The 21,963-nt window shown below is 60.1% G+C and overlaps 3 protein-coding genes across 4 annotated transcripts in view; 1 reads left to right on the top strand and 2 right to left on the bottom strand.

The window, feature by feature from the left end:
- The window catches only part of LOC142004301 (glycerol-3-phosphate acyltransferase 2, mitochondrial-like), a 55,619-nt gene extending 48,989 nt beyond the window's left edge, over positions 1–6,630 (top strand). The window contains exons 14-22 of the mRNA XM_074981855.1: positions 128–198; positions 628–889; positions 1,985–2,136; positions 2,369–2,446; positions 3,393–3,524; positions 4,941–5,061; positions 5,517–5,582; positions 6,153–6,208; positions 6,392–6,630. Of these exons, the coding sequence (XP_074837956.1) occupies positions 128–198; positions 628–889; positions 1,985–2,136; positions 2,369–2,446; positions 3,393–3,524; positions 4,941–5,061; positions 5,517–5,582; positions 6,153–6,208; positions 6,392–6,499 (1,046 nt within the window). The 3' untranslated portion in view covers positions 6,500–6,630. The remainder of the gene's footprint in view (positions 1–127; positions 199–627; positions 890–1,984; positions 2,137–2,368; positions 2,447–3,392; positions 3,525–4,940; positions 5,062–5,516; positions 5,583–6,152; positions 6,209–6,391) is intronic.
- A 672-nt stretch (positions 6,631–7,302) lies between these two features.
- Positions 7,303–16,457, bottom strand: LOC142004225 (oxaloacetate tautomerase fahd2, mitochondrial-like). 2 transcript variants are annotated; one of them, XM_074981733.1, is made up of 8 exons: positions 16,349–16,457; positions 11,946–12,215; positions 10,422–10,638; positions 9,869–9,928; positions 9,376–9,535; positions 8,580–8,688; positions 8,223–8,310; positions 7,303–7,494 (listed from the first exon to the last, which is right to left on the bottom strand). In XM_074981733.1, exons 2-8 carry the CDS (start codon positions 12,107–12,109, stop codon positions 7,432–7,434), a joined length of 861 nt encoding a protein of 286 aa, XP_074837834.1. In that variant the 5' UTR covers positions 12,110–12,215; positions 16,349–16,457; the 3' UTR covers positions 7,303–7,431. The 2 variants fall into 2 exon arrangements, with proteins under 2 accessions (XP_074837834.1, XP_074837833.1); XM_074981732.1 differs by having other exon boundaries at positions 16,345–16,451.
- Positions 16,458–18,271: 1,814 nt separating this feature from the next.
- KCNIP3 (potassium voltage-gated channel interacting protein 3) overlaps positions 18,272–21,963 on the bottom strand; it is a 77,238-nt gene continuing 73,546 nt past the window's right edge. Inside the window, exon 9 of the mRNA XM_074981629.1 lies at positions 18,272–20,722. Coding sequence (XP_074837730.1) covers positions 20,675–20,722 — 48 coding nt within the window. The 3' untranslated portion in view covers positions 18,272–20,674. The remainder of the gene's footprint in view (positions 20,723–21,963) is intronic.

Here is a 21,963-nt window from a genome sequence, read left to right as displayed (position 1 = left end):
CCTCAGCTCCCAGTGCAGTCTCTGGGGCAGCCCGGAGGCGCTTGGGCCCTGGCTTAGGGACCCCTGGGGTGGGGGAAAGAACAGCGCACTAAAGAGATAACAGGACGTGCCTTGGTTTCCCTTCCAGCTGGCGTCTCCTGCTCCGCTGTCATGGCTGTAGCGATCACGTCGGCACTGTTGCTGCACAAGCACCGAGAGGTAGGTGGAAGCAGGAGGGCTCTGGGGGAGGTAGCTGGGGGCAGGGGGTGCTGCAGAATGGAGCTGCTTGCTTCATGGGCTGGCCTGTTCACCAGGGAAAGGGGGCAATGACCTACTAGGTGGTGGCTTCAAGGATCCCCGCGATAAGAGGTACCATCTGGATGGCGGTTTTAAGGACCCCCTTCTGATGTCTTCTGCTGAATAGAGTGTCCAGCGCTTCTCCTCTCCTTGACAGAGTGGAGGGAGGATTGGTGGTTCTCCTTTCCCGGGGTGGGTTTTATCTCAGTGCTGGTTTCAGGGCTTCTGTGGCCAAGTGGAGTCTCTTCCTTTCATCTCTGCTGCCTGGGGATGGGGTGTGGGGAGCGTGTCCGTCCGTCCTGCTGGCTGGCGGTTGCGAGGGCCCCCTGCTCCCTTCCTCTTCCTTCCCAGGGCGTCTTCCTGTCCTGCCTCATGTCTGACTTCTCCTGGCTGGTGGAGGAGACGCTGCTGCGGAACTGCGACGTGGGCTTCTCAGGGCAGCTGCGGGACCTGGTGCTCCGTGCACTGTCTCTGCTGCAGGGCTGCATCTCCCTGCACCGCCTCTCGCGCGGGGACGTCCTGGTGGCCCCCAGGGAGACCGAGGCGGCGGTGAGGGAGCTGAGCTGGCACAGCGCCACCCTGCTGCCCGTCTTCATGTGCGAGGCTGTGGGGGGTGAGTGACCCTCCCCGTGATGTGCGTATGGGGCTGGGGGGGGGCAGGTGACGGGTGGGACTGGACTGTCCTGGGCCCCACGCCGTGTGTATGAGCTGGGGGGCAGGTGACGGGTGGGACTGGACTGTCCTGGGCCCCATGCCATGTGTATGAGCTGGGGGGGGGGCAGGTGACGGGTGGGACTGGACTGTCCTGGGCCCCACGCCATGTGTATGAGCTGGAGGCAGGTGACGGGTGGGACTGGACTGTCCTGGGCCCCACGCCGTGTGTATGAGCAGGGGGCAGATGCCAGGGATGGGACTTGACTGTCCTGGGCCCCACGCCGTGTGTATGAGCTCGGGGGCAGGTGACAGGTGGGACTGGACTGTCCTGGGCCCCACGCCATGTGTATGAGCTCGGGGGCAGGTGACAGGTGAGACTGGACTGTCCTGGGCCCTACGCTGTGTGTATGAGCTGGGGGCAGGTGACGGGTGGGACTGGACTGTCCTGGGCCCCACGCCGTGTGTATGAGCTGGGGGGCAGGTGCCAGGGGTGGGACTGGACTGTCCTGGGCCCCACACCGTGTGTATGAGCTGGGGGGCAGGTGCCAGGGGTGGGACTGGACTGTCCTGGGCCCTACGCCGTGTGTATGAGCTGGAGGCAGGTGACGGGTGGGACTGGACTGTCCTGGGCCCCACGCCGTGTGTATGAGCTGGGGGGCAGGTGACGGGTGGGACTGGACTGTCCTGGGCCCCACGCCGTGTGTATGAGCTGGGGGGCAGGTGATGGGTGGGACTGTCCCTGGGCCCCACGCCGTGTGTATGAGCTGGAGGCAGGTGACAGGTGGGACTGGACTGTCCTGGGCCCCACGCTGTGTGTATGAGGTGGGGGGCAGGTGACGAGTGGGACTGGACTGTCGTGGGCCCCACGCTGTGTGTATGAGGTGGGGGGCAGGTGCCAGGGGTGGGACTGGACTGTCCCTGGGCCCCACGCCGTGTGTATGAGCTGGGGGCAGGTGACGGGTGAGACTGGACTGTCCTGGGCCCCACGCCGTGTGTATGAGCTGGGGGGCAGGGAGGAGACGGGCTGGTGACACTGCCCCGAGCCCCCCTGCAGCCTGCGCCATCAAGGCCCTGCTGGTGGAGCTGCTGCCCTTCCTGGACCCGGCCGAGCTGGCCACTGCCGACGTGGTGCTGAGCCAGCAGGAGCTGCACGGCAAGATCCTGGTGCTGGTCCATCTGCTGCCCCGGCACATCCTCCTGCTCCAGGTAGGGGCCCTGGGGGCAGCCTGGTGGGCTCCCTCACCCTGCCCCCTGCACATCTCTCCCCACCCCAGTACAGAGCCCAGCTCGCATCAGCCCCCACCACCCCCCCGCTCCCCGGAGCTCACTGCAGCCCACCCCCCTCTGCTCTTGCTCTGTGCCCCCTGCACGCACCCCCCGCACATCTGTCTCTGGTTCCCAGCCAGGCCTGTGCTCACTCCCCCGTCTCCTCCCACAGCCCTGCCAGTCGGCCTCCTGCTACAGCCAGGACGTGCTGGACAAGCTGATCCAGTGTGGGCTGCTGCTGGCCGAGGAGGTAGGCCAAGGAGGCAGGGAGCTGCCGTGGCGTCCCTGTGCCCACCAGGCCCCCTGCTGCCGGGCTGCCGCCTGCACCTGCCGCCTTCCCGTGGCTCCGCAGCCAGGCCCTTCCCCGGCTGCCTGCAGGGGAGTCCTCGGGGCTGGGAAAGGAGATGGGGTCCTTTGGCTGGCCGCAGTGCAGGGCGTTGGCTGACAGAGCCCACTGGGGGGTAAACCTCAGCCTGGTCTGGAGGCTGGTCAGTGGGCGGGAGCTGGGGGGCGGGGGGAAGCCCAGCACCTTGTTCCTTGCCAGCGGCTGACGGAGGGGAAGATGTCCTGGCTCCGGGTCTCTGGAGCTGTCTGCACCCTCCCCAGCTCGGGCCCTCGGCGGTGTGCCGGCCGTGCGGCTCTGGCTGGTGGGAGGCCCAGCTTGCCGTGCAGCCAGGCAGGTTCCAGGGGCCGGCGCAGCCACGCCTACCCTGCTGCCCCTCGGCGAACGCCAGGCCGTGCACATGGCCAGCGGTGTTGGGGAGAAGCCGGGGAAGAGAACGGCTGCATAGGGGGCGTCTTGTGATGCAGCTGGTTTCCTGGCAGTGCCCCACGCAGCTCCCTTGTGGCAGTGGCTGCCGTATGATAACTCAGCCCCCCCGCCTCCACTTCTCCCTGTACTCCCAGCCCCCTGCCTTGAGTCTTACCCCCCCATGCCCCCTCCCTGCTGTCCTGGGCCACTCACACCCCCCGCTGACTCCCCAGCCCCTTGCCCTCCACCCCCCGCTTCTGTTTCTCACAGGTGCTGGGGTACCCTGCCCTGGGCCCCTCGGGGGAGTGGGGCAGGATGGATGGTACCTGCAAGGAAGGGAAGTTATTCACCCCGGCTACCTTGGCAGGAGCTCCCGGGCCTCACCCTGCTCCTGAGCACCCAGAGCCACGCCTCGAAGGGCTCAGGCAGCCACTTTCTCCCCCAGGTCCCTGGTGAGCGGCTGGCCTGCGACACTGCCCGGAGGTGCTTCCCACAGCGGCTGCTGTGGAAGGAGATGGAAGACTTCGACGACAGCGACAGCGACCACGAGCAGGACAGCGGCAAGCGCTGCTTCAAGGTACTGTCCTGCCCAGCTGGTGGGGATTGGCTGCCCAGTGCTCAGCCCGGCCTGCCCCTCCTGGGGAGTCGGGGGCCCTTCTCCTACCTTGCACCAGAGGCCATCCCTCCTGCCGGCCCCAAGGAAACCACCTTCTCAAGCAGCCACTGCATCTTGCAGCCTGCCATGGAGGTGGTCTCCTGCAGCTGGGGAAACTGAGGCACGGATGAGGGGCTATGGTGGTGGAGTGGAACCAGAATCCAGGAGTTCTGAATCCAAGCCCTCCCCTTCTGCCCCCCGAACTCCATTGCACCTCCCAGCGATAGAACCCAGGGGGCCTCGGGTCCGGCTGCTCCTCTGCTCTAACCACTAGTCCCCACCCCCTTGGAGAGCCCAGCTGTGTCATCCTTCCAGAGCTGGGACTAGAGAAGCCAGGAGTCCTGCTGAGTGGCACTGTGCTCAGGTGCCATATGTCAGGCACTATTAGGCACGCTGGCCCTCGTGTGTTTCATAGTCTCCTGGCCTGGGGTCTCCAATTCCCGCACCCCTGGGCGGAGATGGGGCGAGTGGCTGTCAGCCAGGGGAACGTGCTCTCCTTTTGGGCTGCTGGCACGTGGGAAGGGATCAGCCACGAGCGAGGGCCCCCGCTCCCCTCCCTAGCCCCATTGTAAGAGAACATCAAATTACCGTATTCATTCCTGTTCCTATTGTTTCCCCCGCCATCGCACGCCAGAGCCCAGGTTCACAACCTGTCTTGCAAATGCCAGCTGCGTGGGCCGGGCCGCTCTTCCAACGGGAGCAAAGTTCTCTGCGATCTGCCAGCGGGCGGGGGCTGAGACCCCAGCCCCCCTCAACTCAGCTCACTTGTGCCTGGGCCAAGCGGCTGGCTCGGCAGCACCATCTGCGGGTCAGCTGGGGGCTCTGTCCTCCCCACCCTGTGGCAGGCTCTTGCCTTGTTGCGTGGTGGAGTTACGATGAGCCGGGGGGGTGGGGACAGGCGCTGCCCCAGCCTGCCATGCCCAGTTCACACCCACCCAGGGCTGCCCCCTCAGGGCTCGGGTGATGTGGATGCCGCCAGCAGGCCCCTTGCCAGGAAAGGGGTGTCCCTTGCCTGCACCCCAAAGCAGGATGCAGACCTACCTGTGCTGGGTACATGGATCATCCCTGACGCACAACTCTGCCAGCGCCTCTCAATCTGGCCCTGCTGCCCCTCGGCATCCCAGCCCCAGCAGTGCCCCATGGTACCGACTCTGTCCCTCTACTGTGCCGGCCCAGGGCTCCCCTGGAATTCAGCCGATGCCCCAGCCTGGGTCCATCCCTGCTGTGTGCTGCTCCCCCTTTGAGAGGGAGTTGAGTCCCCCCAAAACTCATTTCCTGTGTGAGCTGACAGAGCCCCTTCAAAGTGATGGACAGGCTTGACCAGTCTTCTCCCCCCAGGTCAGCCAGCTGGACAACTGCCCTGATTTCCTCCTCTTCCTCAGCAGCCTGCTGGACCCCTTGCTGAAGACCTTTGAGAGAGCAGCTGCCTTCCTCCTCCAGTCAGACTGGCCTGTGCCAGGTACGATACCACCTCCTGTGTCCCTCCGCCCCCCCACCAGTCCCTGCTGGTACCTCTCATTCAGTGCTGGGTGTTAGCAAAGCCAGGGGCTGAGCCAACCTCCAGGCCTGGTAAGACCCAAGGGGCCTTCCCTTGGCGCAGGGCTCCAGCTTGACTCCTGGGGGTGGAGCTGGTAGGGTGCCCCAGCTGTCAGGCCCCGAGTGAAGGGGAACTTGCAGACAGCCGCTTGGAGCAGCTGCTGGCCAGCACTGGTGAGGTTCCCTGCAGAGCACACAGCACTTCCCCCCAGATCTCCTCCCAGGGAAACTGAGGCAGAGAGCAGTGCTATGCTGTGCCCTAGGTCACAGGGGATGTCTGAGCTGCCCCCCAGCTGACAGTCAGACCCAGCACTGAGCAGCAGCCCCTCTTGGGCTGGGCCATGTGCTCCCACCCCATGATCTGTTTGTCCTCCCCAGAGCTGGAGTACGTGGAGAAGCTGCAGCGGTTCCTGCTGTCAAGGGCGAGAGAGGATGGCTCCTTTGGTGAGTCGGGGGCACAGCTATCAGGGGGATGCTCCTGGGTGTGGTGTCGTCCTGGCTCGAACGTCTCCATCCCAGCACTCCAGGCACTTCGCAGCCAGAGCTGGGTGGTACCTGCCCCCTGCTGGGAGAACTACACCTGGAGGTGGCAACTTCCCAGCTGCTTCAGCCGTGTGCAGGAGCAACCACTGTCTGCTGTGGGTGGGCAAACAGGAGTTGGGCTGAAGACCTGCAGGAATGGCCTTCGATGCACTATGGGCACTGGCAGCCCCCTGCTTCTAGCTTTGGCTCTGCCTCCCCTTACAGCCCCCAGGTGCTTTGCAAGGCCACTGTGAGGCTACAGGAAATGGGTTTTAATGCCCCCAGGTTAATTCCCTGTCCAGGCTGGGCTGCAGGGCCCAGAACAGAACTAAAGGAGAGGGGCCTCCCCCAGCCAGGAGGTGGAATAGCTGGAGGAGAGGATTGGGCTGGGAGAAGAGGATTGTTTGGTGCTGGTACCCCCTGCGCAGCACCTGCCCTGGGTGTCTGACTATCCTGTCCCTCCTGCGCTCAGTCAAACCTCTCTCTTGCCAGAGTGTGCAGACAGGAGCCTGGCCGGGAGCTCTGTGCAGACCTTTAAGGAGCTAGGGGTGAGTGTGCCTCTGCCTGCAGCCTGATGACCCCTGGGAGGTTGGTTCAGCCCATGTCCTGGCCTTGTAGGGGTGGCAGAGTCGGCTGCAAGGGGGCTCCTCTGTACCGCCTCTCAGCCTGGACTGGCCGATGAGGTCTCTCCTGGGTGGAAAGTCAGGCTCTGCCTCTCTCCTCCCACCCAGGTACTACGGGAGCAGCCAGGCCCTGTTCTCCACCTCTCAGAAACCTTCAGCGCAGCAGAGAACCGCCAGCGACTGGAGAAGTTCATCTGGCAGTTCACCTCCACCTAGAGTTGCTTCGATGGCTCCGCTCCCAGCCCAGTCCTGCAGCTGAGCAGCGGGCAAGTCCCCCTGCCCTGTTCGGTGCCTGCCTCCAGGAGCCCCTGTTTGATTGGACTGGCAGCATGACCCTGCTGATGGGCTGGAATACTTGCTTTGAGTTGGGGATCAAAATAAAGCTTAGTGCCTGAGACTCTCTGGCTGGTTTTCTTTCCCTGTCCAGGCTGGGGCCAAGGGTCCCCTCCCGCCCCCCATGAAAACCTGACCGTGTTCTCATCTCCCATCATGCTCTGTAGTCAATGCCTCTCTCCACACTGCTTCCCTCTCCAAGGCACTGGTCCCACCCTTTAACGCTGCACGGTGAGTGGCCGGCTGCAAGCCATTCATTCAGGATGGGATTGCCACCACACCCCTACTCTATTCCAGAGCAGCTGGGGCAACCCGCTACCCCCGCCCCCCGAACAGAGCTGGGAAGTGCATTTATTTTCCTTGCTTCTGCTCTAACAGCTCAGGGGAGCACCCTGCAGGCAGTCTTCCCTGTAAGCTGAGCACCTAGGCAGCCATGCAGGAGGGATTCAGGTGCTGCCCAGCTGATGAGCACCCCCAACCACCTGCATGTTTCTATGACTAGTGCACATCCAAACCTGCCTTGGAGCACAAAAGTTATTCCACCCCAGCTGCAGACAATGAAAGGGAACACTGCCCCCAGGCCTCCTCCCCTTTTAACAGCAACTTGGCTCCATGACCCCCAGTGCTGGCTGGGCAGCCGGCCCTCAGCAGGGGCTGACAGAGGGCACCGAGAGCAGGGCTGGGGCCTTCAGTGAAAGGTTTATTGCTAAGTCACCTTGCTGTTGCCTAGCATGAGCAGCTGAAGGCCGTGAAAGTGCTGAGACTTCCAGTGTCCGTGATCCGCTCTGGTCCCTCAGGACTGGGGGGGGGTGTCCTCAAACGACCTTGTTTCGGATGGCTCCCAGCTCATCGATTTCACAATGCACCACATCTCCTTTCTGCACCGGGGACCAAGCAGAGGAATGCGGCCGTGAGGAACACTGCTGTTGCACGCCTGACACCTACCACACAGAACCCTTTGCTTTGGCCCCTGCTGCAGCACCAGGGGCCAGGGGGAGGGTGGGTGACATCTCTGCAATCAGCAGACAGAGCCTCTCCCCATCTACCAGCTTTTCTGCACTGCAGGGCCGCCGTGGCCTTAGCACACCAGATGCAGGCTGGGACTGGCCCCCCCCTTCAGTGTGAGGGCCCTCACTTTTACCTACTTGGGCCTGGCCGAGCAGAACCCCTGGGGGAGGGTTTGTGTCACACTCCTGGCTGAAACCCTAGGAGCTGAGTGATTCACATGCAAAGTAACGGGACCCTCCCAACCCCCAGACATGGCAGTTGGGACGCTGGTACTGGCTCCAAACCCTGCGTTAGAGCAGCAGTGGGCAGCAAACAGCCTGGGGCAGCCCCACTGGACATAGCAGTACAGCATGTGCACCCCCTAGAGGCAGTAACAAAGACCACAGGCACTTTTGCATGGCCAGGAAGAGGCTAGTGATGTTATTCCCTTCCTGGGTCTGAGGCTGCAAGGGCAGCTGCGCAGACAAGCTCCTGAGTCCCCATGCAACCTCTCCTGGCCCTACCCAGCTCCTGCTGTAGGGAGTCCAGATCCCCAGGTCACAGCTGTAGCCCTCCCTCCTTGTCACAGAGCTGTGACCCCTCCCTGGCTGATGCTCACCTTCAGGAACACTGGGGGCTTCCGGCTGAAACCAACACCTGGAGGGGTCCCCGTGAGGATGACATCTCCTGGGCTGAGTGTGATGAACCTGCCCCAACCCAGGAAAAGTCCATCAGCAGGGCAGCCTGGCTCATTTCCCGCCCCCATCCTGCAGTTGAGGATATGGCTGGGTTCCCAGCATACACCCCCCACTCCCCAATTACCCAGCTGTGTCCTGCTGCCCACCATGGGGCTGTGACATCCCCAGGTGTAGGTCAGCACTCATGCTCAACCCCCAGCCTCCTGGCTCTCCCAGCAAGCGTTGCTGCTAAGGACAAGGGCCCCATCACTCGAGCTGGGGAAAGGGGCTGCACCTACCGGGACAGCCATGCAACCAGCGCCGGCGTTTTGAAGATCAGTTGGCTGGTGTTGCTGTTCTGCACGAGCTCCCCGTTCACTTTGCAGCAGATTCCCAGCTTGTGAGGGTCTGAGTGAGAGCGAGCAAGCGCAAAGTCAGTGCTGAAAAACAACTGGGGAGGGTGGGGCCACTTCCTGTACCCTGCCCACCAGGTGAGAGAGGAGAGGCCCTGCAGTGCACAGGAGCAGCTGGGGGCCTGGGAAGGAAAGCTCAGCTGACAGGAAGGATCCCAGGGCTGGACAACTGGATCTAGGCAAGGGCCATGGCTCTTCACTGCACTGCAGCCACCTCTGGGGTGCAATGCAGCAGCTGGTTGGACAGTGTGCAGCAAGGGCTGTGGAGCCAGCTGAGGCAGCAGGAGGAACCGTAGGGAGGAACATGTAATCGTCCCAGCTGGCATGGGGCTGGATACTGGGCTTCAGGCTGGGAAAAGCACCCCGAGAGGGTCAGGGCTGGTCACCCAGTGCTGGGCATGGGGAACTGGATCAGTAATCACTGGGGAAGGATGCCACACCCCCAGTCCCTGAAGCGCCCCAGACTCAGGCACCCTCCTAGGCCAGTCCCGAGCCACCTGCCCCCCCCACCGTGGCTGTGAGCCACCCTGTGTGTCCAGCCCAGGGCAGTAGGACTACAGGCAGCAGGCATAAAGGGAGCTCATGCGTCACCCCCCGGAGCCTTCATAGCATGAGAGCATCTGCGTGGGCAACCAGTACTCCCTGTGCCAACTGCAGCCCAGCCCATGGGACAGACCCGTACCTGACACTGCATCCTTGGTGACAATGGCTGGGCCCAACGGGCAGAAGGTGTCAAAGGTTTTTGCCAGGAGCCACTGCGCCCCATTCTTCAGCTGCCAGTCCCTGGCGGTGACGTCATGGGCGACCGTGAACCCCACCACATGATCCATCGCGGCCGACTCCTGGACAGGGAGGGAGAGGGGGTCTGGGTCTCTGCACAGCCGCGCCCAGCAGCCACTGCTGGAGAGAGTGGACACATGGGGCTGCCCCCATTGGCACCTGATTCCTTGGCACGAGAGCAGACCTGCTGCCCATAACAGGCCCAGCCTCTGATCAAGAGGGACGCCCTCTCGTGAAAAGCAAGCCTCTGTGGGGGCCACATCGCACCAGCCATTTTGGTGGCTTTTACCAGGTGCCCTGCAGTCACCAAAGAGATGGCCCCATTCAGCCAGGGCTTGGCTTGAAGCAACATCACCCCAGAGTGGCCCCGCGTCCGTTCCCAGCTCCCCGAGTACCTGGATGTGCTTCCCTTTCTTCCCGATGACAAACGCCAGCTCCACCTCCCAGTCCACTTCCTAGGGAAGGAAAGAGGCAAGTCGGAGGACGTCTGGCCTAGCCCAGCAGGGCACCAAGGCAATCAGCGCCAGGGTACCATGGGCAAGGTGCTCAGAGATGCCCGAGGGGGACCATTGTTCCCATACCCGCAAAATGCCCCTCGTGATAGGGCAGGGACTGCACGGACAGGTGGGCAACGTGCTCAGCACAGAGCCTCCCCCTGTGCCTCATGGCCACGCAACTTGGTAGGTCCCCTAGGCAAGGTATTTGGGTGCCCCGTGTGGGGCTGTTGGCATCTAGGTGGCTTGCTACACAACACAGGCAGTAGGGGACACTGGCACAAATAGCAGCAATGTCTCAGTGGCAGATCCACAGATTACACAGCTCTGGAGGCAGCTCCCGGCTCTATTCATTGGTGCGGGGTGGGCATGCCCAGGGTTTTGCTCCCACAGTTCTTTGGGCGAGTCCGTCGGGGGCTGTGTAGGCATGGCAGGAGGAGCAGGGGATATTTACGCTGCTCTCAGGCGGGTAGATGATCTCGTCGCAGGGGCCGATGATGCAGCTGGGAAACTTGCTGAAGATGATGGGATCTTTGGGAATGTCCACGTTCTGCTCTTGGCAGTGGTCTGCGTAGTTCAGCCCCACACAGATCAGCTTCTCCGGCTTGGTTATAGGGGCCAACAGGGTCACTTGAGAGCGGGGCAGGATGTGCTGGCCGGACTCCTGAGCCCTAGAGACAGAGGAGGGAAGGGCCAGATGAAAGGGCTGCTGAGCCAAGGGGGAGACTCTTCCTTGGGGGAAGCGAGGGTGGGTGGTGTAGTGGTCAAAGCAAGGGACTAGGAGAACAGGATCCCCTGGATTCTACTACTTCTGGCACAGACTTCCTGGTAGCTACAAGTCAGTCCTGGCCCCACCTCATCCCTGTTCCCTGCCTATAAAATGGGGCTTCCACCTATCTGTTGCATAGACTCCTGCCCTCCGAGTGCCCGCCAGCCAGCGTGTGGGACCAGGACTTGGACAAGCCCAGTTGTACACGGCTGCACCTTTCCCAACCAGCTTCCAAACCTGGGGATAATGCCTGCGCCCCCTAGTGCTCACTGAAAGTCTCGTCTCAAGGTGCTTTGGTATCCCCTTGTTTTCAGCCAAGCAAACTGCTGCAGGTGACGGGGAAATGCCTTGCCCAAGGGCAGGCACTGGCACCAAGGCAGAGCTGGGACCAGGGCCATAGGCGCCAACTCTGCGGGTGCTCCAGGGCTGGAACACACATTTAAAAACACCTGTGGGTTCTTAGCATCCACAAACAGCTACCTGACCAGCCCCTTTCCCCACCTCCCGCCACTGTGGTCAGCTGCTCTGTTGCATACAGCAGGTGGACGGGGAACAGAGCAGCGGGGAGTGTATGCACACACACCCGGGAACATAAGAAAGTCAGTGCCTTGCCTAGGGCTCTTGCCTGCCCAGTGCTCCAGCCACGGAGCCACACTGCCTCCCACCTTTGGGATCACTGAGATTCCTGGAGAAGATCTATAGAGGCACTAAGGATTATTACAATTATTAAGGATTTAAGTGCAGGCTGCAGAGGAGGTAGCAATACTGAGAACATTTTACTTTCACCTTTCCCTGCTTCCTAGTCATCGAAGCCCAGAACTTCCAAGGTATTTAGGCACTTCGCGTTCACTGAAATCATTGGGAGGTAGGTGCCTAAATACCTCTGACGATCCAGGCCTAACTCCAACAGTTACCTCCTAATGCTGTGCAGACAGGACAGATCATATGGCAAGTCCCAGGCCTCAAGCTGGATTTGTGCCCCACAACCGTACACCCAAGCACGCCGCCACCACTCCCTTTGTTTTTTGTTAGATGCCTGGTTGGCACAGCTGATGGCTTTGACTCCCCACGGTACGATGCCAGTCCACAGCGCTGTGGTGGGTGGGGGAAGCCCTCGGGGTGCCAAGAACCTGGGAGAACACGAACACCAATGTACAGGAGGGGGACAGCCCTAGGACAGGGAGCTAGCATTCCCCCATCCCCATTTACCTTTTCGCTATAGCCAGTGCTGCATCCCCTCGCTCCAGGAACTCCCTCATGGTCTTGGGCAAAGAAGGGTCAAAAGCATTTAAATCAATCACATTGCCACCATCTTTCTCCTCCAGCCCGATTCTGGGCCCAGCGGCGCTGGCTTGGAACTGGACCAGCCTCATAGTCCCAGCTAGACAGGAAATGCCCCGGACCCAATCCTGCCCCAACTAGTTCAGTCAGGCGCAGACCTGCTGGACCGGCTCTGTGGACCACTGCCTGCAACGGACCCTGCAGGAGAGAGACACATGAGTGCTGATAAGTCACCCGTGCACTCTGGTAAAGGTGGGTCTATAAATTTCTGTCTAAGTCCAAATTCCATGGTCAATGTATAATCAAGGTCCGAACTCCAGAGAAAATAAAGATGACGACTTTGGGGACCATCCAAAATCATCTGGTGGTCCCCATCTGACCCTTGGGGTGCTTGTGGACACCCCAGTAGAAAGCAACCAGCATCTGGGCTCAACCTCCCCCCAGGGGCAGATAACTGGTTACACACTGGGCACCGGTTACACAGCAGGGTCATACACAGCTGTGAGGGGATTCCTGGGTAGCTGCAGAGGCCCGGGCCATGAACTTCGTGGTGCCACTATGGGGGAAGAGGGACTCTGGGGAGGTGAGGAGGATGGGAGCCCCTCCATGGGGCTGGGAACTGAAAGAAGAAAGGGAACACCTCAGTGAGGTTGGGGTGTGATGAGGGGCGAGGAGGGCTCTCTATGTGGCAGGGGGATTGAGAAGGAAGGGGACCCCTCAGTGGGTTGGGGTGTCACAAGGGGCAAGGAGGGCTCTCTATGTGGCAGGGGGATTGAGAAGGAAGGGGACCCCTCAGTGGGTTGGGGTGTCACAAGGGGCGAGGACGGCTCTCTGTGTGGCAGGGGGATTGAGAAGGAAGGGGACCCCTCAGTGGGTTGGGGTGTCACAAGGGGCGAGGAGGGCTCTCTGTGTGGCAGGGGGATTGAGAAGGAAGGGGACCCCTCAGTGGGGTTGGGGTGTCACAAGGGGCGCGGAGGGCTCTCTGTGTGGCAGGGGGATTGAGAAGGAAGGGGACCCCTCAGTGGGTTGGGGTGTCACAAGGGGCGAGGACGGCTCTCTGTGTGGCAGGGGGATTGAGAAGGAAGGGGACCCCTCAGTGGGTTGGGGTGTCACAAGGGGCGCGGAGGGCTCTCTGTGTGGCAGGGGGATTGAGAAGGAAGGGGACCCCTCAGTGGGTTGGGGTGTCACAAGGGGCGAGGAGGGTTCTCTGTGTGGCAGGGGGATTGAGAAGGAAGGGGACCCCTCAGTGGGTTGGGGTGTCACAAGGGGCGAGGAGGGCTCTCTGTGTGGCAGGGGGATTGAGAAGGAAGGGGACCCCTCAGTGGGTTGGGGTGTCACAAGGGGCGAGGAGGGCTCTCTATGTGGCAGGGGGATTGAGAAGGAAGGGGACCCCTCAGTGGGGTTGGGGTGTCACAAGGGGCACGGAGGCCTCTCTGTGTGGCAGGGGGATTGAGAAGGAAGGGGACCCCTCAGTGGGTTGGGGTGTCACAAGGGGCGAGGAGGGCTCTCTATGTGGCAGGGGGATTGAGAAGGAAGGGGACCCCTCAGTGGGTTGGGGTGTCACAAGGGGCGAGGAGGGCTCTCTATGTGGCAGGGGGATTGAGAAGGAAGGGGACCCCTCAGTGGGTTGGGGTGTCACAAGGGGCGCGGAGGCCTCTCTGTGTGGCAGGGGGATTGAGAAGGAAGGGGACCCCTCAGTGGGTTGGGGTGTCACAAGGGGCGAGGACGGCTCTCTGTGTGGCAGGGGGATTGAGAAGGAAGGGGACCCCTCAGTGGGGTTGGGGTGTCACAAGGGGCACGGAGGGCTCTCTGTGTGGCAGGGGGATTGAGAAGGAAGGGGACCCCTCAGTGGGTTGGGGTGTCACAAGGGGCGAGGACGGCTCTCTATGTGGCAGGGGGATTGAGAAGGAAGGGGACCCCTCAGTGGGTTGGGGTGTCACAAGGGGCGCGGAGGGCTCTCTGTGTGGCAGGGGGATTGAGAAGGAAGGGGACCCCTCAGTGGGTTGGGGTGTCACAAGGGGCGAGGACGGCTCTCTGTGTGGCAGGGGGATTGAGAAGGAAGGGGACCCCTCAGTGGGTTGGGGTGTCACAAGGGGCGCGGAGGGCTCTCTATGTGGCAGGGGGATTGAGAAGGAAGGGGACCCCTCAGTGGGTTGGGGTGTCACAAGGGGCGCGGAGGGCTCTCTGTGTGGCAGGGGGATTGAGAAGGAAGGGGACCCCTCAGTGGGTTGGGGTGTCACAAGGGGCGAGGACGGCTCTCTGTGTGGCAGGGGGATTGAGAAGGAAGGGGACCCCTCAGTGGGGTTGGGGTGTCACAAGGGGCGCGGAGGGCTCTCTATGTGGCAGGGGGATTGAGAAGGAAGGGGACCCCTCAGTGGGTTGGGGTGTCACAAGGGGCGAGGACGGCTCTCTGTGTGGCAGGGGGATTGAGAAGGAAGGGGACCCCTCAGTGGGGTTGGGGTGTCACAAGGGGCGAGGAGGGCTCTCTATGTGGCAGGGGGATTGAGAAGGAAGGGGACCCCTCAGTGGGTTGGGGTGTCACAAGGGGCGAGGAGGGCTCTCTGTGTGGCAGGGGGATTGAGAAGGAAGGGGACCCCTCAGTGGGCTGGGGTGTCACAAGGGGCGAGGACGGCTCTCTATGTGGCAGGGGGATTGAGAAGGAAGGGGACCCCTCAGTGGGTTGGGGTGTCACAAGGGGCACGGAGGGCTCTCTGTGTGGCAGGGGGATTGAGAAGGAAGGGGACCCCTCAGTGGGTTGGGGTGTCACAAGGGGCGAGGACGGCTCTCTATGTGGCAGGGGGATTGAGAAGGAAGGGGACCCCTCAGTGGGTTGGGGTGTCACAAGGGGCGCGGAGGGCTCTCTGTGTGGCAGGGGGATTGAGAAGGAAGGGGACCCCTCAGTGGGTTGGGGTGTCACAAGGGGCGCGGAGGGCTCTCTGTGTGGCAGGGGGATTGAGAAGGAAGGGGACCCCTCAGTGGGGTTGGGGTGTCACAAGGGGCGAGGAGGGCTCTCTATGTGGCAGGGGGATTGAGAAGGAAGGGGACCCCTCAGTGGGTTGGGGTGTCACAAGGGGCGCGGAGGGCTCTCTGTGTGGCAGGGGGATTGAGAAGGAAGGGGACCCCTCAGTGGGTTGGGGTGTCACAAGGGGCGAGGACGGCTCTCTATGTGGCAGGGGGATTGAGAAGGAAGGGGACCCCTCAGTGGGTTGGGGTGTCACAAGGGGCGCGGAGGGCTCTCTGTGTGGCAGGGGGATTGAGAAGGAAGGGGACCCCTCAGTGGGTTGGGGTGTCACAAGGGGCGAGGAGGGCTCTCTGTGTGGCAGGGGGATTGAGAAGGAAGGGGACCCCTCAGTGGGCTGGGGTGTCACAAGGGGCGAGGACGGCTCTCTGTGTGGCAGGGGGATTGAGAAGGAAGGGGACCCCTCAGTGGGCTGGGGTGTCACAAGGGGCGAGGACGGCTCTCTGTGTGGCAGGGGGATTGAGAAGGAAGGGGACCCCTCAGTGGGCTGGGGTGTCACAAGGGGCGCGGAGGGCTCTCTGTGTGGCAGGGGGATTGAGAAGGAAGGGGACCCCTCAGTGGGTTGGGGTGTCACAAGGGGCGCGGAGGGCTCTCTGTGTGGCAGGGGGATTGAGAAGGAAGGGGACCCCTCAGTGGGTTGGGGTGTCACAAGGGGCGAGGACGGCTCTCTGTGTGGCAGGGGGATTGAGAAGGAAGGGGACCCCTCAGTGGGCTGGGGTGTCACAAGGGGCGAGGACGGCTCTCTGTGTGGCAGGGGGATTGAGAAGGAAGGGGACCCCTCAGTGGGCTGGGGTGTCACAAGGGGCGAGGACGGCTCTCTGTGTGGCAGGGGGATTGAGAAGGAAGGGGACCCCTCAGTGGGGTTGGGGTGTCACAAGGGGCGCGGACGGCTCTCTGTGTGGCAGGGGGATTGAGAAGGAAGGGGACCCCTCAGTGGGTTGGGGTGTCACAAGGGGCGCGGAGGGCTCTCTGTGTGGCAGGGGGATTGAGAAGGGGACCCCTCAGTGAGGCCAGGGGAGATGGAAATAAGGGGAGCCCTTCAGCGGGGGTGTGGGGGGAGCATGGGGAGCCAATCAGAGGGGCCGGGAGCCACTCAGTGAGGCAGACAGGTGGGAGGACGAGGGGACCCCTGGGTGCGGTGGGTGGGGGGAAATGGGGGGCTGAGGCCCCCTTGCTACAGTGGGCAGGTGGGGAGGAGGGGGACCCCCCGGTGCGGCGGGCGAGGGGGGGGGAGCCACGGTGCCAGGCGGGGGCAGACGGTTTAACGGCCGCTCGGGGGCGCCCCGCCAGGAGCCCCGCCCCCGTTACCTGCCTAGCGGCTCTGGCCGGCCGGGGGAGCGGAAGCGCCAGCGCCCCGCCACTGGCGCTCGGAGATGACGTCACAGAGCCGGTCGACGCCCTTACGTACCATCTCAGCACGGCCGCCGCCAGGGGGCGGAGCAAAAGGGGCAGAACCCGCCCCGCCCCCCGCCGCACCCTGCAGCCAATCAGAGAGCTTATAACCACATCCTTCTCGTGCGTTCACTGACAGAGCGTGATTGGCGGTGGGCAGTATGACGTTAGGGGGCGGGGCAGGCGGGGATTCCTGCTGCTGGGGTGCAACGTGGTGTAGAGCAGGCTGGGCCGGGCCCCGTGGGGCAGGGGGCTCAGTGTGGGGCGGGGCAGGCCGGGCCCCGTCGGGCAGGGGGCTCAGTGTGGGGCGGGGCAGGCCGGGCCCCGTGGGGCAGGTTGCTCAGTGTGGGGCGGGGCAGGCCGGGCCCCGTGGGGCAGGGGGCTCAGTGTGGGGCGGGGCAGGCCGGGCCCCGTGGGGCAGGGGGCTCAGTGTGGGGTGGGGCAGGCCGGGCCCCGTCGGGCAGGGGGCTCAGTGTGGGGCGGGGCAGGCCGGGCCCCGTGGGGTAGGGGGCTCAGTGTGGGGCGGGGCAGGCCGCATACAGGCGGTGGTGTGGCCCCCTGCCCCAGCAGAACGCAAGGGCGTTTCATTGGCAATGCGGAGCAGTTCCCAGCTGGTGCCATTGGACCTGCCAGTGGGGGGGTCCATGTAGGACACCCCTTTGGCCCCCCACGCCCTGGCCCTGCTCGTGGAGGAGCTCCGCATATGGACCCTAACGGGGCCCCTTCAACGGGGGCTGTTATGCTTCCTGCTGCAGGGCAGCCCCCTCTCTGCTCCTGTCCCCAAAGCAGGTCACTCCCATGACTTGCATGGCCCTGGCTCGCCCTCCTTCCTGTAGGGCTGGAGAGGGCAGAGCCTCCATACCCCCACGTTGCTCTAGGGAAACCTCCTCCTCCTGCCTCCAGTAGTCCACATGTCCTCCATCACCTGCTTCAGCCCTCAGGCCTGCCTGCCTGCTATCAATCTCCTCCATCTTTCCAGCACAATAGGATCAGAAACCAGCAGCCATGGATGGCTGGTTATTGGCTTTTTGTTCTGTGGCTGTTCAGCACCTCGCAGAAGTTCATGACAAGGGCTCCAACAAATAACATGGGGCGGGGTTCTGCAGGTGCAGTCTTTGCCAATTGAAGAGGTAGAGTGGGATTAGGACTGTTTTATAAGGGTGACCTGGCCTGTCATATTGCATCTTCCGTTCTTCCGAGCACAGCATCCCACAGGAAAGCAGCTGAGCTTGTCCCAAGACCAGGGCTTTTTTGTTTTATTAAAAACAAAGAGGATCTGGTTCTCAGCTGGCTGTCCACCCCCACATCTCCAGCCAACCCCACGGCTGGGGCTGTGGAGGTGCCAGTACTCTGTACTGGCAAGTACCAGCACAAAAAAGCACTGCCCAACACACAAATCAACTGATGCTGCAAGGGTTAAACTGCAGGCATCCCCTGCTCAAGGCATGACACTCAACAGGGTTGTTCTATTCCTCCATGCTCCAGAATCCTCACCCTTTATAACACGACCCAGCCCAAATGCTCCTGTGGCATTTGCAGCCCTGCACGCAGATGCTGGAACTAGGTGTGCACGGGGGAAGGGTGTTGCAGCACATCCTGGCTTGAAGTGGTTTCTGTTTTATACAAGGTTTCCAGTTTGTTTCTACAGCTGTTAGCTCTCCCCCACTATAAAAATTGCTTCACCAACCCCCCCGCCCCGGAATACCGCTGGCTATGCAAAAAGAGGTCCAGGAGGGACAAGGAGGACAGAAAGGTGTTTGATAGCCCAGGACCACAGAACCAGCTGGGAGCTGCTGCTGGTGAAAGAGCGAAACAGAAGGAGCCTCTTTTTTTTTTTCTGAAGTTTATTTTAGTAAAATATACAGTGACTGAATATCAAGTAGTTACAGAGAACAGGAACCGACAGCTGCCCCCCCAGGTTGTGCTGTAGGGTGGGCAGGAGATTGAGGGCACTGGAGTAAAGGCTATTGCTAGTGAGACATGCGGCCATTCCTTATACTGTACATATGTCAGGAAGTATCAAGTGCAAACTCATGGCCTCCGGAGAGGGCTTAGGGGGTGAGGGGAGGATGAGGGAGCCGGAATTCTTGGCAGCGGGTGACAGAAACAGATTGACCTGGGGCAGAGAGAGAGAGAGAGAGAGAACTGGCCATTGGGCACTGAGAGGGTTGGGAGAAAGTCTGGATGTATAAAACTCTGGATCCTGGGGCTAGTTCAGATCTGGGAAGTGAGGGCTGGAGGACTGTGGTGCAGAGTAAGGGGAGATCTGTTTTTAATCCAAGAGCAAGGCCCATGAAAAAGAGGCAGAATCTGCACTAGCCTAAGCATCAGTGACAACTTCCACCAGGACATGGTCTCTTCCCCAAAAAGCGTTGGTCAGACTCTTCCCTGCTGCAGATGCAGGGATTATTTCTCAGGGTTGGTGCTCTTCTAACCAGAGACTGTTGCATCCCCAGTAAAGTGGGGGGTCTTCAATTACCTGACCCATTCAAGGTGAGTACAGGACCTGAAAAGGGAGTTTCTCCTGGGTATCTCATCTAGGGAATTTCTGTTGTCATGGAGACAGCTTGCCCCAGGGATCTGTGACTCTGACATGGCCAACAGGAAATCCCACTGAGATGGTGCATATGACTACTTAGAAAGTTTCTCATTAGAGTCTGCATTGACTTGTCCCTGACTTGAATCTTGGGGATGACTCCCTTCCGATCCCACCTCCTCTTTTCCTTTCCAGACTGGTGACTCACCCAGCCCTACATTCACTGATTTCTAGCTGCCTTTTCCAACTTATCTTCTGTCAAGAATGGGTCATCCAGGGGCAGGTCTCCTCTCAGCTGTGGACACAACGTGTCACACCTAAAAACAGTCACTTGTTTAAAAAAAACAGGAGCTTTGGGCATATTTGTAAGTCGCCCATCAGTTTTTGGTGACATAAAAGGGACAAGGAGGGTGAGGTAACATCTTTTATTGGACTAACTACTGTTGGTGGAGATGACATGTTTGAGCTACTCAGAGCTTGTTCTTGGACTCTGTGTACCTCAAAGGCTTACTCAACAGAATTCAGACCCAGAATAGTACCTCTCTCACACACGCTGGGATCAACGTGACTACCTCAGCTCTCCTCCATCCCACAGAAAAGCAGTTTTCCAGTGTCACCCTCGATTCCAGCCAACAGATACTTGAGCCAGGGCCAAGCCAAAATTATGGAAAATTTCACCTCCAGATTGCAGCTGCAAGGGCCTGTCTCCTCATTCTGGTGGGAAGGCTATTTGTGCTGGACTGCTTCAGCACATTCAAATCCCGCCTCTTTCTGGTAGACAGCCCCTGTGCCAGTCTCTTGAGTGATGATATTTCATTTTCCTCTGTCGCTGCAGGCGGAGGCACATTCCTTTGCAAAACAGCTGGGGATAAGATGTGCTCGCTTTTTTTTTGTTGGCTTCCACTCTCTTGGGAAATTCCTAAGGAAGTCTTACCCAAGACTCTGAGTCATGCATGACCTGGAACCCACCTTTGAATGGACACTCTTGTGCTTTTACAACTGAAGTCTTGGAGACAATTCCCTACAGCCAATAATGTCTTCTGTATGAATGTCCACGAATCAACCTCTCTCTCTCTCTCTCTCTGCTGAGAGACATTCAGGCTCTAGGATCTTGGCCCACGAATGAAAAGAGATGGAGTTCGGCAGATGTCAAATTTCACAATGGTGTATGAAGTCAGTGGAGATATGCCAAATCGTGCCAGCTAGGATCTAGTGGGACACCGATTTCTCCTCCAGGAATTGCCCTTCCCTTGTAGATACTGCACCTCCTTTTCCTGATCAGATCCAGTAACTGCCCCAGAGCCCGGTACTCACTTGATGCTAGTGAGAAGACCTCCACCCTCCACATGCAAACGTCCTTTCCATCCAGCTGCCACGCGAGAAGGGCTGATCTTAATCCATGAGGCTGGTCACTTTCTCAATCTCTCTGCTAGGTCAAACAAACCCATGAAACCCAATCTGTCTCTGTTTCCTGTTGCCTGTCGTGAGAATCCCGTCAGCGTCAGGCGCAAACATCATCACATCCTCTTTTTCTTTGTTTTGGTTGGGTTTTTTTTTTTTGTTTTTGAAATATAAAAAGAGTTTGTTTTGCTTCTCATAAAGATGTGTGTGTGCGTGTGTGTGTGTGTGCTTAACGAGAGACACAGACGGAAGGGTCCGTCTGCGAGCAGGCCGGGAGGCAGCTGTGCTGGGAGAGACGAGTTCACAGTTCTAGATAACGTTCTCGAACAGCTGCATGGAGCTCATGATGTTCTCGTCCTGGAGCAGGAGGAAAGAGAGAGAGAGAGACCGGAGTGAAGGCTGAGAAGCCGCATGACAAATGGAAATTTGTGGTTCAGGTGTTGGGGAAACGGTTTGGGAGATGGAAGGCCGGACTCAGCCCTGCCACTGACCTGCTGTGCCAGCTTGGGCACGTCTCTACCCCCTCTGTGCCTCAGTTTCCCTTAACCACTCTTTGGCACTGTATGGCTTGTAAACCCTTTGGGGCAGGGACTACCACATATCTTTTCGTATCTGTCAATGGGGCCCCTGAAACTTTACTGTACAACTAACAATATAGCTGACCGAGGTGTGTTTAGACTGGTTGTTGGGCTAAAGCCCTGGCAGGGATGATTTAGTTGGGGTTGGTCCTGCTTTGGGCAGGGGGCTGGACTAGATGACCTCCTGAGGTCCCTTCCAGCCCTGGGATTCTATGATTAACCAGAGTTCTAATCAAAACAAAAAGCCGTCAAGTGGCACTTTAAAGACTAGCAAAACAGTGTATTAGGTGAGCTTCCATGGGACAGACCCACTTCTTCAGACCATAGCCAGACCAGAACAGACTCCATATGTAAGGCACAGAGAACCAGAAACAGTGAGCGAGGACAAATCAGAAAAAGATAATCAAGATGAGCAAATCAGAGAGTGGAGGGGTGGGGGGGGAGGTCAAGAATTAGATTAAGCCAAGTATGCAGACGAGCCCCTATAGCCTACTGGGTTAAATGGGGGAAGCCGCGTCCTCTCTCTGGGCTGGTTGTCCCATCAGGACTAACCTACTTTGGATAGTGCTTTGAAGGGTCTGCAAATGAAATTAGCTAAGTATCATTTCTGAGTCAATGTGCCTCATTAGCACTGTCCATGTGTTATCATCCACACAGGCTCCTGGGAGCATGGTCTGGTCTCCTGGCTCCCTACAACAGTTCCATCCCTTCCTTGCTCATGCACTATGTCCCTGAATGGCAGGAATCACCATGCGGAATACCCCAGCCCCTGTTGCACAAGAAGAGAGGACCTGGTGTGGGACTCAGGGTGGGAACTTGGGGGGCGCTGCATTCAAAAGGGATTGGAAATGGAATGACTGGAATTTGGAGGGTCAGTTGAATCTCTGTCCTGGCTGGAGGATGAAAGAGGCGAATCAATAAGATAGACTGTAAGAGAGATGGGTCAGATGGACTCGGAATCCAACAGAGTCAGGGATGTACTCAGGAGGAGGAGGAGCGGTCTGGAGGGCAATGAAGCAT

Source organism: Carettochelys insculpta, chromosome 31, assembly GCF_033958435.1.
Source record: "Carettochelys insculpta isolate YL-2023 chromosome 31, ASM3395843v1, whole genome shotgun sequence".
Classification (NCBI taxonomy): Eukaryota; Metazoa; Chordata; order Testudines; family Carettochelyidae; genus Carettochelys; species Carettochelys insculpta.
The sequence above is the reverse complement of the archived record's forward strand: the minus strand, read 5'-3'. Positions and strand labels throughout refer to the sequence as shown.